Source organism: Ahaetulla prasina, chromosome 1 (genome assembly GCF_028640845.1).
Source record: "Ahaetulla prasina isolate Xishuangbanna chromosome 1, ASM2864084v1, whole genome shotgun sequence".
Lineage (NCBI taxonomy): Eukaryota > Metazoa > Chordata > Lepidosauria > Squamata > Colubridae > Ahaetulla > Ahaetulla prasina.
In genome coordinates this window covers 206,329,403-206,347,659 of record NC_080539.1, presented here as the reverse complement: position 1 = coordinate 206,347,659, position 18,257 = coordinate 206,329,403, and the positions used below count along the sequence as shown (strand labels likewise).

The window sequence follows — 18,257 nt, the reverse complement described above, 5'->3', positions numbered from 1 at the left end:
CTCTAGGGGGCGGTGCTCATCTCTGTTTCAAAGCCTAAGAGCTAGCACTGTCCGAAGACGTCTCTGTGGTCATGTGGCCAGCATGACTAAACACCAAAGGCGCACAGAACGCTGTTACCTTTCCACCAAAGGTGGTCCCTATTTTTCTACTTGCATTTTTTACGTGCTTTCGAACTGCTAGGTTGGCAGAAGCTGGGACAAGTAACAGGAGCTCACCCTGTTATGCGGCACCAGGGATTCAAACCGCTGAACTGCCGACCTTTTTGATAGACAAGCTCAATATCTTAGCCACTGAGCCACCACATCCCTTACTTCCAAAGATATGCCAAATTTAATAAAACAAAACGTATTATCTTCTCATACAGGTTTGAGGGTCAGCAGTTTGAGAAATTATCCAAGGTCTGAAACAAATTACCTGCCCCATAAGAATGATTGTGTTATCTTTCAAATAGTGATAAAAATAAGGAATGGTTTATAATTAAATCCAAAATAACCAAATTTTCTACAAATCAGAAAAGCCCAAGTTAAATATCAATATAAGTACATATTTGAAATCCAGCAGTATTTATCTTTTTGGATGCAAAGAAAGCTTTTGATCAATTGCATTGGGATTTTTTATTTAAATTAATAGATAAAATGCAATTTGGAGATGGTTTTGTAAGAATAATTAGAGCGATTTATGGAGAGCAAACAGCCCAGATAATAATTAATGGTAATTTAACAGAAGCTTTTAAGATTGTGAACGGAACAAGACAGGGATGTCCTTTATCACCATTATTATTTATTTTAACTCTGGAGCCACTATTGGATAAAATACGAGATTCAAAGGAGACAGAGGGAATTAAAGTTAGACAATATGAATATAAACTCAGAGCTTTTGCAGATGACTTGGTGATTACTTTAACAAATCCTATAAATTCAAGTGTTTCTCTGTTGGAAATAATTGATCGATATGGAAAGATTTCAGGGTTTAAGGTAAATCAGCATAAAACAAAAGTGATAATAAAAAATATGACCAGACAACAGAAAGAAAAATTAGAGGAATAAGATTAGAGGATCTTAAAAAATTAGAGGATAAGAATTTGGTGGATTTTACAAAATGTTTTGAAAAAGAAGATAAAGTTCCTGCCGCAATTTTTTTTTACTGGGAATTATCACGGACTGTACAGTAATTGAGACTAAACTGATTTTAAATCTAATAACAGCGGCAAGATTACTGATAGGACAGTACTGGAAGAAAAAATAATTACCTACAATAGAAGAATGGATATTGAAAGTTGTCAATTTGGCTGAGATGGCAAAAATCTCAGCCTTTTTGAAAGACAATACGCAAGAAAGATGGAAAAAATGGAATGACTATATTCAAAACAGATATCAGATGAAGAGATATCAGACTGCCTTTGAATGATTAGGATGTATTATTTTTGAGTGCATTGGGGGAGGTTAGGATCTGATGAGAAATACAGGAGTATAATTGACTTAGAAGGGAAAATTTTTAGCATATGTTTGTTTTATTTTTAACTATACCTTGTGTTTGTTCAGGGAAGTCGGGGGGGAGGGGGTTTGAAGGAAGGGGGAGGGGTGGGGGGAGGGGGAAAGGGGGGGAAGTTTGTTTTTGTAAAAACTTTTTCAATTAAAAAAAAGTACATATTTGAAACTGCTCATGCAAACAAAATAGTCTTTGTCTTGCATGACTCCTAATATTTTACGCTTCTTTTTTTGTTGATCTAACTCTGGAAATGTCACAGGTAAGTTGGGTATCACTGAAAGACGTAATTCCTTCTAAGCATTATGAATAACAGTTATCAATTTTACAGTCACAAGGAAACAACCCTGCAGCCCCTAAGATTTTTTCCTTCTGTAGCACTGGAGAGGGCAGGAATCTGTCTGCTATTCTTTTTTGTATCTAAGATCTATGGGCTCATTAAGGTTCAAATTGCCCAAAACTATACAGGAAGACTGTAATCAGTTGCAGTGGGAGCACAGAGGTAGAAATGGTTATAAAAATCCCCAGTGATATTTGCAGCAAAAATTTTGGGAACCTCCACTTTCCTCTAAAATCTCACTCAGAGAAAAGAGAAAATATACATTTCTATTGATGTGCATGGATTGTGAGAATGAGATAACCCTGTCAAGAATCATAAAGGTGCAGAATAATTAATAGTAATCCGATGGCAGTCCATAGGAAATCATCACTATTTTATCACATGTCTACAGCAATGCATAGTAAGTGCGGCTTCCAAAAGATTTTGATATGCCCTTCAACCAATCCAAAAGTTGAGTTCACACTGTGATTTTTATTGTGACAGAAGGTGGAAAATGATACATACACAACATGATTTTATTACTTATATCAGGTCTAATTTTGTTAAATATGTCACAAAAACTGGAGTACAGTTCATGAAATGTTATCCCTAAAGTCTGGCAGTTCAGCAAAGGACATGATACGCTCAGTCTCCCATTAGTAGAGTATGTGAAAATGCTCCAAATTGAAAACATTTTCAGGTTGACATGCCCTGTCCACAGTTGTTTTGAGTTCAAGAAAAGGTTATTTCAAATTCAAGCAATCCTCAACTTATGACCGGCTGCTTAGCAACCGTTCAGTTATGACAGACCACAAAAAAGGGACTTTTGACCTGGATTCGAAGTTATGTCATCCACCCTACGGTTGTCACATGACTGCATTTTGGGCACTCAGGAACTGGCCCACATTGATGGTTATTTTTCAGCATCCCAATCATATTACCGCCATTCGTGTTACTTTTGCCAGAAATCTGTATTTACTTCTAGTTTCTGGCAAAAAAAATAGCATATAATGAACAATGGGTTTGCTTAATGATCACAGTATTTGTTTAAAAACTGTGGTGTTTGCTTAGTGACTACAGCATTTGCTTAACAATTGCAGTATTCACTTTATAACCGCCATGCTTAATAATCACTGCAAAAAAAAGATTGCAAAATCAGCCACAGTCACCTGGTAACCCCTTAATGACTGTCATGACTTAAAACTGACAGCAATTGCGGGCTCAGTGATGGTCATTAATCAAGGATTATCTGCAACCACTATCAGTAAGATCCAACCATCCATTTTGAACAGGAACATTTCAGATTTGAAGCCTTTTGTACATTGTGACAAACTAACCAATTACATTTTAATCTGATGAGTTTGCAAACCAGTTTGTGTACTATTCACTTTATCCTTACCACAAGATGCACATGTAGGAAATGGGGTTAGTTACTACTGTCACTCACTCTGCCTATGCCATCTGGTCCTGTGGATGGTTGTCCAGGTGGTCCAGGGTCACCAGGTTGTCCAGGTACACCAGGTTCCCCATCCATTCCTGGAGGGCCACGGGCACCCTAAAAAGAGATTGGATATAAAGCACATTTAAAGAAAGCACACATATCCCTCAAGGAGACAGTGTATAAATCATTTCAATCATTAGGCCCAACAACAGATGTATCCACAAACTTATTTCCACAATTACAGTGTTCCAATGGACTCTTCACTGCATTAAATTACCAATGGTCTTTACACAGGACCTAAATGAAATCTCACATTATAAACTAATACAGGGGTGTCAAACTGGTGGCCCGCAGGTGAGATGCGTCACGTACAGGCCACACCCACGCCAGCTCCGTGAAGGGGGGAAACATTGCAATACATCACGTGACGGCAACATGATGCCGTGAGTTTGACATCCGTGAATTAACAGAGCTCATGAAAAAAATATAATTCGTTTGAATGGAATCGGAACCATGCTTACTGCAAAGTAATACATTTTAAAATAACAAGACCCCGAATGAATGATTTCGCTAACTTCATTCTCACATTTTCTCCTGGAAGAATTATAAATCTGGGGATTGACATTTTTTATTAGATGTGTTTTGTCCAATGCAAATCCTTGACCTTCACAGAGAAAAAAAAATCTTGGAATGGATATACCGTATGTTGAAATTGCAGTAAATGAATATTTATACCAGGAAATTAATTTTGTGGATTTCAGATATTTACTTAACAAAGGCAAAAGTGCATATTTTGCATCTCCACAAGGTTTAAATACCAACAGGCATGCATACAAGCAGCTTTTATTTCCATTTATGCAGGCATAAATTCAGAGAAATATCTCAAAGTCTATGGATACCATTCCAGATTTATATTGGCAGAGAGTATGGAGCAAGAATGTATATTAAAAGTAGAAAAGGCTGTTTAGAAGACAGCTGGAAAAATCACAAAATAATTAATGCAAATATTTCATAAATCTGGAATAAAACCTGAAGTATCTTGGTAACCTAATATATTCTGCAGCCTCCTCCATTTATGCACTGCTCTACTGCTTTGAAAGTGAATGAATAAAGTTGATAGTTGAATAAAGGAGGTCAAGGAAAGAAATACTAAGTGCTACTTAAGAACTTATTTTAATACTCATGCAAATAATGTGAGGGGGAAATGATTAACCTGCCTTTTATCAAATTATTTCGTAAAAGTTTCAGATTCAGGGATTTTGGTGGGAAATCAGGAAAAGTGAGCTATCATGAAAAACCTGGCCTCAAGCTAGTCATGGTGGGATACAGCAGCTTTACTAGGCTTTTAACTAAGCTAGTGTGAGGGAAAATATTTGGGTTTCTCCAGTGGTGGGATTCAAATAATTTAACAACTGGTTCTCTGTCCTAATGATTTCTTCCAACAACCAGTTCACCAAAACTCCTCAGAAAGTTAATAACTGGTTCAGTGTTGCTGAATCCCACCACTGGGTTTCTCTCAGGGAAACCAGGAGTTTTAAGATTCAGAAGTTTAAAAGTCATAATACCCATTCCTGAAATTGTCCATGTTGCACCCACCACTTTAGAACTTTGGAATAGGCCTAATGATAAATAAATAATAGAGAAATAAATAAATAATAAAGGGGCTCAGGGGCTAGGACGTTGAGCTTGTCGATCGAAAGGTGGTCAGCGGTTCGAATCCCTAGTGCTGCCGTGTAACGGGATGAGCTCCCATTACTTGTCCCAGCTTCTGCCAACCTAGCAGTTTCGAAAGCACGTAAAAATGCAAGTAGAAAAAATAGGGACCACCTTTGGTGGGAAGGTAACAGCGTTCTGTGCGCCTTTGGCGTTGAGTCATGCCAGCCACATGACTACGGAGACGTCTTCGGACAGCGCTGGCTCTTCGGCTTTGAAACGGAGATGAGCACCGCCCCCTAGAGTCGGCAACAACTAGCACGTATGTGCGAGGGGAACCTTTATCTTTACCTTTTAATGAAGCATACGGAATAAATGTGACCCTCCACCCACCAGCCCATGCATTATCTCTCCCATGTTTTTATTCTGATAGGGTTGAGTGGGACAGTTTGGATTATTCTGCCCAAGTAAAACCTGGTTTTAAGAGATCAGATTTTCACTTATTTCTGATTTTTAAAAAATCTGCATGTAATTATAAAGACCATTCATTTGTAACCTACTTAACTGGTATGCATATATTGTCTCTAATACCTGCTTTGCAAGTAATGTCAAGAGTATTTAAACCTTCAGTATTGTGATTATTAATTTAAAATATGTAAGAATTTTTATCTTCTCATATCAAAACGTCAAATCTCTGAAGTATGGAATTTGGAAATGGGACCATTCCATTCTATACATTTACATTTTAGATACATCTATGGTTTCAGGTTAAAGGTCTATAGGTTACTTCTTTAAATATTGGTGTTACATTGCAGTTTATTGGTGGACATTATGCTAACTAAGTGCGTAAAATTGCGTAAAAAGTAAAGGTAAAGGTTCCCCTCGCACATACGTGCTAGTTGTTGCTGACTCTAGGGGGCGGTGCTCATCTCCGTTTCAAAGCCGAAGAGCCAGCGCTGTCTGAAGATGTCTCCAAGGTCATGTGGCCGGCATGACTCAATGCCAAAGGTGCACGGAACGCTGTTACCTTCCCACCAAAGGTGGTCCCTATTTTTTCTACTTGCAATTTTATGTGCTTTTGAAACTGCTAGGTTGGCAGAAGCTGGGACAAGTAACGGGAGCTCACCCCGTTACACAGCAGCACTAGGGATTCGAACCGCTGAGCTGCCGACCTTTCGATCGACAAGCTCAACATCCTAGCCCCTGAGCCACAATCGTACACCACAATAAAAGAGTAAATGAGTAAAAATAGAAATAGCTACCCAAAAAAATATTTAATCAAAATTCTAAGATCATCAATACAACTGAAGTGAAAACTGACATTTTTCTGCAAAAAAAAAAAAAATCAATGGCTCAGTTGTTTGAGAAACATATGAAGAGTTAGAAAATCAGTTTTCTAAAGGTAAGCCATACTCTGCCTCTTACGTCAATTACTTCCACAATTCAAGGCAATTTATAAACAAGTGTTTGCTGAAGAAGGCCACTAGATGGCACTTCAACACACATACTCTTGCACTACTACTTACTCAATACTTAAAGGTATTTGAGAAATATTTCAGCAATGGTAAAATTGTCACTGGATTATTCATTCATATAAATTAATTCAATACACAGACACATGTTTAATTCTCATTGATCTTTTAGAGGTAAGTGAAAATTATTACTATATTATTTTGCAACAAAAATGGATCTATTTCTTAAATCTATTAGCTCCTTAAATGTAAAGCTCTTAATGCAGCTCAATAATAGAGTTCAAAAGTTAGCAACCTGGTACCTTTCAGATATTATGTATCATTGGCCAAAATTGGTTAGATTAAATTGCCTACTCCTGCTAAAAATCTAGCAAATGTCAATTGAGTATCAGAACAAGCAGCCTGCTACCTTCTACACCAGTACAATGCTATAAATGACTGCCAGTGATACAACTGTTGTCCATTGTCATATTTCCTGCATCTTTTCAGCAGGAAGCTTCAGGAAGCTTCAGTAGTCCCTATCCCAGATTCTCTGGCAGCCTTCTGTTTTCATCCTAATGAAAAAGATGTAGTTAGGCTGATATCCGGTAGGATAGGGCTTCTACAGAAATGTGAATTTGAATAGGTATGACTTGCCTGAAAAGCTACATTGGTTAACATTTTCTCTTCTTTCCTAGTTAAAGTTTTTTACTTATCCTCTCCCTTTTTCCAAGTATTACAAATTTCTTCCTAATCATAGGTTCACTGAAGACTTCTCTTAAATTCTATGTTTCATATTACAACACAAGGGTTGGATCCAGGGGTGGTATCCAGGGCTACTGGTTCACAAATGTGAGTGTGATACCTCTGCAGTGCGCAAGACCTTATGCGCATACACAGAGCATCAAAAATGGGACATGATGACATCCGGGCGGGTGGGTGGAGCCTCTCGCAGCTGCCACTACCAGTTCGCCCGAACCGGATAGAACCGGCTGAATACCACCACTGGTTGGATCCCATCTGGGATTGTCCTTGGAGGTGGCACTGAAGATACTGTGACATTAATCTGACTACTCTAATTAGATGGAGCCATGTTATACCCCTTCTGTTCTATAGATTTTTAGTTTAACATGCAAGCGTTGATAACCAGATCGTCCCCCCATAAGCCATGTTGTGACATCAGTAAAGATCTGGTCTTTTTATTTACAGGGTGACTTACCTACATGGAGAATATATAGTGCCCTCACTATAGATGTGACACTGCAGGATTGTGTGTGTAAGCCTTCACATGAGCAACTGTACATGACAAGACTTCTATAGAACAATCTGCATGTGAATGACCATAGTAATCTATGGAAATTCTCAGTCATCTAGGTCATGGTTGTTCCAAAAGTGCTTTTTCAAGATGCAACTGGACTTCCAGGTTTTTCTTTGAAGATGTTTTGCTTCTCATCCAATAAGCTTCTCATCTTCAGCTGAAGAAGCTTCTTGGATAAGAAGCGAAACGTCTTCAAAGAAAAAACAGAAAGTCCAGTTGCGTCTTGAAAAAGCACCTCTGGGACACTCAGGTGGTAGGTTTTACACTTATTTGTATAATTAGAAAATGACTTTATAAAGTAATAAAAGGTACTTATATTCTTCTGTCTGCTTGCATGATATTGGTATTGACCTGTAGTCGGATTCAAAATTTTTTACAACTGGCTCTACAGGCGTGGCTTGGTGGGCATGGTAGGGGAAGGATACTGTAAAATCTCCATTTCCTCCCAGTCAGATGGGACTTGGGAGGCAGAAAATAGATGGAGGCGGGGCCAGTCAGAGGTCGTATTTACCGATTCTCTGAACTACTCAAAATTTCCACTACTGATTCTCCAGAACTGGTCAGAACCTGCTGAATACCACCTCTGGTATTTACTCTTAAAATGCTAAGTAGTTTGGAAGCTAAAAACTGAAGGAGTGCCTTTCACTTGTGGCTCTTATCTCGATTCCATTAATCAGAAAGATACAAGAGGGTTTTTTTTTTCCTTTTGGTGATCCTAACTTCAGAGCTTTCAAAGAAATATTTCACTATCGTTAGCATCGTAGGCCTTTCCATGCTCAAACAAAATGTGTCTGTATTTGTTTTTATACTTATTTGTTGGTTCTTAGCATTGAATTGCTATGGTTTATACCTCACATTTACTGTTATGCTTAATCACTATTGTTCTCCCTTTATCATTGAATTGGTAACTGGAATGTTTATATACTTTAGTTTGAATTGGTGATTGGAAATTTTAAGTTTGGAATCCTTTTTTAAAATCCAGAGCAGCCTAAATTGCTATATATGGTATTATACGTTCTAACCAGGGGGGAGGATACTTCATCTTTTAAAAAAAGAAATACTAAAGGATAAATGGTAGATGTATTTTTCTGGGGACTAATTATCAGAGGTTGAATTTTTTTTTTAGTCATCCATGGAATGTCAGAAGTTCAGAACTGTTTAGTATATGACTCATTGTATGTGAAAGAATGCAAAGTCTGGGAGATAAAAATGAATCACAGAGTGCAAGAGAGATTTGGAGGGAGCTAGAAGCTGAAAGATTCCCAGGTACATCTGTTAGAGTCTGCTAAGAGCAGTGCATTTACAATTATTACAGTGCATTTACTATAATTCTGCCCACTGCCAGGAGTTCAATCCTGACCAGCTCAAGTCAAGGTTGACTCAGCCTTCCATCCTTCCAAGGTCAGTAAAATGAGGACCCAGATTGTTGGGAACAATATGCTGACATTGTAAACCACTTGGAGAGGGCTATAAAGCACTATGGGGAGGTATATATCTAAGTGCTATTGCTATGAGTTTTTATGATGTTTTCCTGAAGCTAACACACATTTATATTTAGGAGCCAAGCATTGTAGAACGCAACTGAACTTTAATCATCTTGTCTCTCAATCAGAAGCCAAACCTAGGTAGCTCTGACCCCAAAACATTTCATTTTGGGCATCTGGGGAAGGAATAGCAATCTATTCCTATCAATAGAGAGCCATGGTGGTGCAGTGGTTAGAATGCAGTATTGCAGGCTATTTCTCCTGACTGCCAACTGCCTGCAGTTTGACAGTTCGATTCTCACCAGCTCAAAGTTGACTCAGTCTTCCATCCTTCCGAGATCAGTAAAATGAGGACCCAGATTGTTGAAGGCAATATAGGCTGACTCTGTAAACCGCTTAGAGAGGGTTGCAAAAGCACTGTGAAGCGGTTTATAAATATATGTGCTATTGCTAAGTGCTATTAAATTGTTCTTGGAAGAATGTTTTCCAACTCACCGGTCTTCCTTTGGGTCCTCGAGCTCCTCTTGGTCCTTGTGAGCCTGGCGGTCCCTAAATCAATTATCAAAATAGTTACAGACATTAATAAAATGGTGACAATATCACACATTTGAAATTAAACAATAAATGCATACATTTTGTTGCGTACTTGATAAAGTCCGATGGCCTTGGGAAAAAGTGACTCACAACTCATGCCCAAAGTTATGACTGTTGCACCACTCTTGTTGTCACATGATCGCAAATAGGGCAGTTGGCAACCAGCTTGATTTACAGTAATTGCAACATCTTGCAATCGAGTGATAGTGATCTGCAACCTTCCCAGCTGACTTCCAACAAGCAAATCAATGGGAGACCCAGATCTGCTTAATGATTATGTGATTCACTTAATGACCAGATAATTCCCTTAATAACTGTAGTAAAAAATGGACATAACATCAGATCTGGTTATGTGATAACTCATTTAATGACTGCATTGCTTAGCGAGCAAATTCACATTTCAAATGTATTTGTAAGTGGATGATTACCTGTACATTGTCACAGTAGTTTTAAATTGTGTGATAAGAACTACTGAGCCTCTGGGAGTTATTAAGGAACTAACAAGGAAATTGATAATGCCAAACAAATTAGCTAATCTTTCCCTGTTATATGGAGTGAAAAAAAGAACTTCAGAATCTTAATCTCAGTCCATAAAAATGATTGGAAGGATCCCAACAAGGCAGCCCATACTATGCAAGGCAATAAGGTACTCTAGAATTTGCCACTTGGCAAAGTCATTGATAAAGAAATCCATATCTGTCTTCACATAGCTGGATTTTTTAATGTACAGTTTCTCCCAAAGCCACAGATTCAGCATTAAGTAATGACAATAATCCTGCAGGGATTCCCCATCCCTCCACAATGCTTCCTTTCCCATAGTACTAAAAAAAGTTAATTGATCATTAAAAGTGATCACTATTTCCTAAAAATATTAAGAAACTATTCACTCGTCTACAAAGAATAATACTTACAGATTGTCCCGGCCGTCCTCGTATACCTGTAACCTATTAAAAGAAAATAAACATAAGTGTTAATAGGATATAGTAATGACTGTGGCAAGTATATCATCTTTTTCTCATTACTAACTTCTATTAAGGAAAGAAAAGAGAAAGAGGTAAAACCTCTGATACGGACAATTGCTAGACTTTATTCATTTGTCTATTTATTTAGGGTCTATTGTTCTGTTTCATAAACTCTTTACTCAAAAATATGCAGATAATGAAGATAAACACAGTTGTGCATCACTGTCAATTTCATGTCTTCAAATGCTTTCAACATAGGCTTCCTTTTCAATGTTCCTGCTGTTTATGTGCTTGCTGGCTTTTCGTGTGTTTTTTTTTTTAAGTCCTACACCTACACCAATTTCCCAATATAGTGCCATAGATGTGCTATACTTCAACTCCTATAATCCTAAAACTCCCAATGGCCAAATCACTTGGAATTCTGGGAACCGGAAAGAATTCTTTCACACTTCTGGAAACCACCAGAATGGAAGAGGTTGGCACCAAATAAAAAGCCAAGGTCATTTGTTTCTTTCCTTTGATCATTAGAGAGGTGACTAAGCAATTGTAATAAAAATAAGGAAGGTCAAATGTTATGGATTAGTAATCCTATCTCACGCCACACAAAGCCATGGGAAGAGAGGGGAGGGGAGGGGTGGGGAGAAGGGAAGGGAAGGGAAGGGAAGAGAAGAGAAGAGAAGAGAAGAGAAGAGAAGAGAAGAGAAGAGAAGAGAAGAGAAGAGAAGAGGAAAAAAGACTGTTTATTTTTTTAAAACAGGGTGCAAAAACTGGAGGTATATTTGAAACTCCTGCTCTATTTGGGAAAGGGGCCCACAAGAGAGACGAATCAAATAGTTAAATATGTGGGAGTACATCATCATGATCCACTGTAGGATATACAGTAATCTTTGTTTTGTTTTGTTCTGTTTTTTTGCAGCAAAACGTTTACCAGAAACAAATTCTTAAGCTACCTTTTCACTGGTAGAGGTCCTTCACTGTTTTCAGGGAGGCCCCGTGGGCCAGAACTAAACACCCCAAGGGCCAGATTCGGCCTATGAGTCTTGAGTTGGACACCCCTGGCGTATAGTAATAATAACCATGAGTGGAATCTGTTCCTCAAAGTTGGCAGATTAAAAAATATATATATTCTACTGTATTCTAATATCTATAGAGAGCACAGATATTTTTCCCCTAAAGTACCCAGAATTATACAATAAAAAATATATATCCTAACTGCTTCCCAAATGAATAAACAGTTTTTTAAGATTACATTCTATAAAATGCTTGTCAGTAAAGAATAATATAACACACACCCGGACACAGACACACACACACACACACACACACACACACACTAACTTACCACTGGTACTACTCCAGGTTCTCCTTTTTGACCCTATAAGGTAAAAAAGACAAAATTTATCTGAGGAAAATAGTATTTAAAAAAAAACACTGAGAAATAATTTTTCCACTTTTTCACATTTCACAATGAAGCATAAGTGGACGTGATTGTGGAAAGTCTTCCCTGATTGCTACAAAAATTCTCAGGATTAAAGGCACACGCTAGGCCCACTTAGCCGTGAGATGTAATTTCCTAATTTAAGGATCCAAGATTTCAGGGCAAACAGAGCTGGCTTGTGAAATGAGATAAACGTATTCCGGTGTTCTGCTTTCTGTCTTCCCCACCTTAAAACAGAATCCAACAATCAGCTTAGAGAGGAAAGTACACACCCTAAGAACATGTCTTTTTTTCCCTGTTCACAAGAATATTTATTGATATAGTTAATACTGCCATGACTAAGGGCCTAAATACCTGAATAAGTTTTCATCAATAGCCGTTTTCCAGGCACTGATGGATGACTGGGTAGAACAGGCCTTCTCAGATATTGTTTCATCTTAGCTGAAAAGCCATTGGAAAACCTGTTACCTGGTACTTGCTTTTATACCATTTAAGCACCAGACTTTTTCTTAGGCAATTTAAAAATCAGTTTTCCTTCCTTCCTTCCTTCCTTTCTTCCTTCCTTCCTTCCTTCCTTCCTTCCTTCCTTCCTTCCTTCCTTCCTTCCTTCCTTCCTTCTATAATCACTCTTTTTCTTTTTCTATTTATTTATTTATTACTTACTTACTTACGTACGTACTTACTTACTGGTATTTCTTCAATAAATAAATACATTGAATTGACTTTTCATTTTCCAGGGTAGCAGAAAGATATGTCATGTTTCTTCCCACTCAGATCAGCTTATAATATGCTAAAGAATCACTTATGTATTCTTTATCCCATATGCCTCAAGCTGCAATAGTATTCCACCAAAATCCAAATCTGTTATTTCATTGTTTTTTCCTTACTTTCTTCCGATATCTAAGCATTCCCTGTTATTTATTTCAAGTCAGAGAGTCTGGAAACTTTAGAAACCATAGTTAACAACCTTGTCTTTCTAATGTTAATCAGTTTATAAGAGGAAGACTATTTCTGGAACCTTGAAGTTCTTGAAATATCATTGCTCTTCTACTACTTCCAGTTTGAAAATATATATATATATATGGAGAACTAAATAACAATAATTAAGCTTACCTTTAGTCCTCTACCTAGAAAAAAGGAAGCAAAATGAAATAATTAATTAACATTAATAATTTCCAAGCATAGGTGATCATGTCTGTAGAGCCATATCTTATGAGCCAAGCATATTTAACATTTGAAAGCTAGTGTCTTTACTTTGTCAAGACCATCCTACCTATCGTCTCCCTGGAACCTATCTATTGAGTTTTGGACTGGCTGGTGAGATTGTTCACCATATATGACTATTTAAGCCAGTGGTTATGTCGCCATGACCTGCTTCCCCCCCCCGCCCCCAAAACACATACACCAGCAGCCTGTTGAGGACACTGCACAGGGGTGGGCTGCTGGGGGTTCACAGGGGTTTGGGAGAACCTCTAGTTAAGATTCTGTGCAATTTAGAGAACCCCCAAATACGTGGCCCATTTTGGATGCAGGTAAGTGCAGGGCGCATGTGGAGGCTCGGGGAGGGCGAAAAATGAGCCTACCGGAAGCTTGAGAAGGCCAGAAATGGGTCCAGCCTCCAGAGCTTGGAGAGGCTATTTTTGCCCTCCCAGAGGCTCAAGGAAAGCCTCTGGAGCCCAGGGAAGGCAAAAAAAAAACCCCAACACTGTGGTGCGGGAGGCCTACAAGGCCGTGCCCACTATGGCCACGTCCACCCAGAAATTGGGCAGAGAACCCCTTGCTAAAAAATGTTAAGCCCACCCCTGGCACTGTAGCAAATCCACCTCATCCAGGAATAATATTTTAAATAATTATCTCAATTTGCCCCCCTTTTAACCTATCTTACCAAGTTTAAGCCATTTTGGAAGTCCACAGTGGAAGGACAAAACACAATGTGTTTGTGCTATTAAATTTGGTGTGTGTATGTGTGTGTGTGTGCGTGTGTGTGTTGAACAAACAAAGAATAAAGGATTTTAATTTTTAAAAAGGCAACAGACCAATTTCAGAAGCATAGACTGCTGAGATTTGAACAGAAAACATTACTCTGGACAAATAGAGAGAGAATGGGGGGGACAGTGAATGAGAAAAAAGATGTCACTAGAGAACTAACCACTGAAAAGAAACAAGACCATGGTGTAGTTACTCTGTCCATTCACTGTCTACTTCACTTTACTAATTCTCTGGGCAGAGGCCCTTTAGGCAAACTCTGAATCATATGCTGGTCCAGTCCTTCTTGCTTCTCTGAAGACTCTCAACTGAGACTCCTGAGAAGAAACATCCTCGCTCTCCTGAATCCCATCCTTATCCCAAAACCTTGGAATAGGAGAGTGGCTAACGTCACAGAATACTTAGAGTAGCCAGATAGCCATTGGGCTCCTCATAATAGAGTCACTGGTTAGCTTCCATGCCTCCAGATCTATTACACCGTCATTGGGCATATACAGATTGTTTCAGTGTTAATTGCATATATTAATGTTAATTTTATATTCCATATTTGTGCAAATACACAAATATGGAATATAAAACATTTGGCTTATTTTATGTTCCCAAGATAAACTTTTTACCAGTATTAATTAATCCTCTAGAAGAGCGATGCTAACCTCCTCTGGCTATCTGTGATTGGCTGACTGCAAGGCCCTGACATGAATGGAAAAAAACAGACATTCTTAGGTGGCAGTAATTTTGGGAAGAGATTTGGCATCAAAGTCATAACACTGAATGAAACGAAGACAATGAAACAAAGGAAAAGAAACTGTAAAAAGTTGAGCCGCAGTCCATCAATATCTAGAAAACCATTTGTTGCCTATCCCGACTGAACAACGTCAATGGGAATAAATTTAACTAACTAGATCATACTTCGGATGGCACAGAGGTTCACTTGGTTCAGATATTTTAATGCAAACTAACTAAATCCATACATTAATTGCTTAAACTTATTTAAATACTGATATTTACGTGATTTTTTTTAAAATGTTCAAAATGCAAGTTTAAAAAAATGCATGCAGAAATGCGTATATAAGGGGAAAGTCTGCTGAAATCTGCACACTTGGGGAAAATCATGTCAAACAGCAATGTATTAAAGAAAAACACAGGCAGAAAAATCAATACTGTAACATGTGCATGAAAAGCACATACATTTTAATGCAGACTCATTAAAAATGCATTCATGCACATGTGCTGAAATGGGATAGAAAAATGTAAGGTGGGAAAGAAAATAAACTGAGTGTACTGTATCTATTTACTATGCGCTGGACTTTTAAGACGACATTTAGCACCAATATATTTATATTTATGTCTTTATTTCGCATAGTAGAAAATCTTTTAGGTAGCATGAACCATTAGGTAAAATATTTCTAATTATCTCCTGTTTTTCTTTGAGCACATACCTTGTCTTTTAGGGAGAAGGCTAAAATCAAACCTGCACACACAGGCAGGCAGGCAAGCAGACAGACAGGCAGACAGACATATGTGTGGGAGAACATATGTATCCTCTCTTAGACATTTTTGAGATTCCAAGTCCCAGGATTGCAAGGGCTATAATCTCACCACATCTGTAGGACATCAGGTTAGCAACAGCTGACATGAATTAATATATTTAAGAGCTCTTATGGAGTCTGCAGCTTCCAAACATATTTCTCCCTATTTGTATTACTGAATAAATATTCAGCCTTTGACCTTAAAAACACCAAAACACTCTCAAGACACATACCATCTGTTTATTAAAGCAACCATACCTGGTTTTACTGCTTAACCGGTGCAGAGTAATCTGCACAGCACTCTTTATTCATAATCAATATCATCACTGACAAATCATTTTCAGAAAGTATAATGCACAATAGTGTATTTCATTGTATCTAGACATAAGCCCTTCCGGCCTGGATGGAATTTACTTCAAAGCAAATATGGATAGGAAAGGACTGTGGATTTGCATGCGTACTTTGCTGGCTTTCCAGTTTGAAAGAATGTCACGAAGTTCCTCCAACTATAGGTTCTTTTTTTTCCAATTAGGGGCCATTCCAGTTTCTGTTCCTCTGGCCAGACAAATAATGAATCATTCCTGCTGTCATTTAAAGAGATTTTGTTTTCCTTTTTCAGGGAACTACATGGTATGAATTTTGGAAGAAAGTACTCAGTGTGTAATAATATTGCATTTCCTTCTTAATCGTGGAAATATTTAAATAGGTTAATATTTTTTTTAAAAAAATACTAATGCTTTTATGCCATTAAATTCCCATTGGTTCTGAACAGCTAACAAAATGCCAGAACATAGGTTAAAAACATGCCATGTATAAATTACCATCATCGTTCTGTGCAAAATGATACTGCCAGCTGTGACGGTAGGCTAAACATATGCCTAAATGTGTCCTGAAGAGATGAGTCTTTATCTGGGTGCCAGTATGGAGTGGGGAGATTGGATAATGAAAAAAAAGCCATTCCCTAAAAGGCCATCTCAGAAAAGGCTTGTCCCAGAGTCTCTGTAAACAGCATTTTCTCAAAGAAGGGAATTGGATCATTGTAGTCCTCCAGTTCAGCTTTATCTATCTATCTATCTATCTATCTATCTATCTATCTATCTATCTATCTATCTACCTACCTACCTACCTACCTACCTACCTACCTACTTACCTACCTACCTACCTATATTTTTTATGCCACATTTATGACTTTATAAGTAACTCAAGGCAGAAAATATACCCAATCTTCCTCCTTTTTCCATCACAACCCTGTGAGATAGATTGGGCTGAGGTAGAATGCAGGTCTCTCTCTCTCTCTCTCTCTCTCTCTCTCTCTCTCCTCTCTCTCTCTCATTGTACTGACCAACCTGCAGATAGCAGTTACAACTAAGTTGCTTAATTCCTTCCTTTTTGTCTCTTAAACTATTGATTATCAATAGATCATCTAGGGTGGCTTCTTCACCAGGATCTTTTAGCTAACAAGTCATTGCTACTCCATCTCTTGTTTATTTACTCTAATATCTGAGCCAGAAACTCTGGCTTGTCTCCTGGCAGGTTCCATGCTATGGCCCATTCGAGCTGCCAAAGCAACACGTCTGTATAATAAGCTGGTTATTGTCAAGCAGTGCTTTCTCTATGATCCAAATTCTTCTACAGAGCAGAATTTAACAGGAATCATAAATATATTAGGAATATAAATATATTCCTAATTCCAATTAAAAGTTTCATCCCATGAACTTCTGGACTACATTTTTGTTTTGCGTTGACCATAAATGTGGGATCCCTGACTGAAAAATCTCTTAACTGTTTTTGTCTGGTTTCTTAATCATCAGGTTCTATTTTATTACTTGAAGGGAGTGTCTATTTTTGTAGCAAGATAATGCTGCTTTTGCTATGAAAGAAAATCAGAGGAAACACAATAATGTCATAATTTGGCAATTGTATCTGAATGGGCTTTTAAAAGGGACAACAAAATGGACTATTACTATTCCAAAGGGGGGGGGGGGACTAGCCTGACGCTACCTGAAAACAGTTCCAACTATCCAAAGAATATATTTTATGCCCAAGTAGCAATTTGATGCTATAACACTGGCAAATGTGATTCACACAACATTAAGGTCATAGTCTAGAACAGATGTATCCAACCTGCTTGTGACCCTGGACAGCTAGTAATGAGGCCCCACAAGATTTATAACACATTTGAGAAAGTTTTGTTATTGATATACATTAATAACTTCCTTTCTGCAATACCGTAATCCCTTAATTCAGGGTAGAGTCAGGGTGACTGGATAAGGCTGAGCATTTTCTGGCCAGATACCCTTCCTGACACCATGTAGAGTTCACAGCAGATATTTTTTCTTTGCGCCCTAGGAAAGAAACATCTGCCACTACCTAGGATTGAGCTCTCAATTTTCCAAGTGGGACATGAGACTCTTTACCACTAGGCTACAAAGCTTCTCTTTTATTTATATACATTAATTATATTATACACTTTATATGTGGCCCAAGACAATTCCACTTCACTCGATGTGGCCAAGTCCAAATGTTGGACACCTGTGTAACCAAATTGTTATTTTCAACTGTTTTAAGTCTCAGATGGCAGCATTCAGGTCTCAAA

At 38.0% G+C, this 18,257-nt stretch overlaps 1 protein-coding gene across 1 annotated transcript in view; it reads right to left on the bottom strand.

Annotated features, from left to right (window-relative positions):
- The window catches only part of COL5A2 (collagen type V alpha 2 chain), a 201,578-nt gene that overhangs the window by 76,578 nt on the left and 106,743 nt on the right, over positions 1–18,257 (bottom strand). Inside the window, exons 3-7 of the mRNA XM_058188949.1 lie at positions 13,260–13,273; positions 12,051–12,083; positions 10,658–10,690; positions 9,648–9,701; positions 3,253–3,360 (exon numbers count right to left, since the gene is read on the bottom strand). Of these exons, the coding sequence (XP_058044932.1) occupies positions 3,253–3,360; positions 9,648–9,701; positions 10,658–10,690; positions 12,051–12,083; positions 13,260–13,273 (242 nt within the window). The remainder of the gene's footprint in view (positions 1–3,252; positions 3,361–9,647; positions 9,702–10,657; positions 10,691–12,050; positions 12,084–13,259; positions 13,274–18,257) is intronic.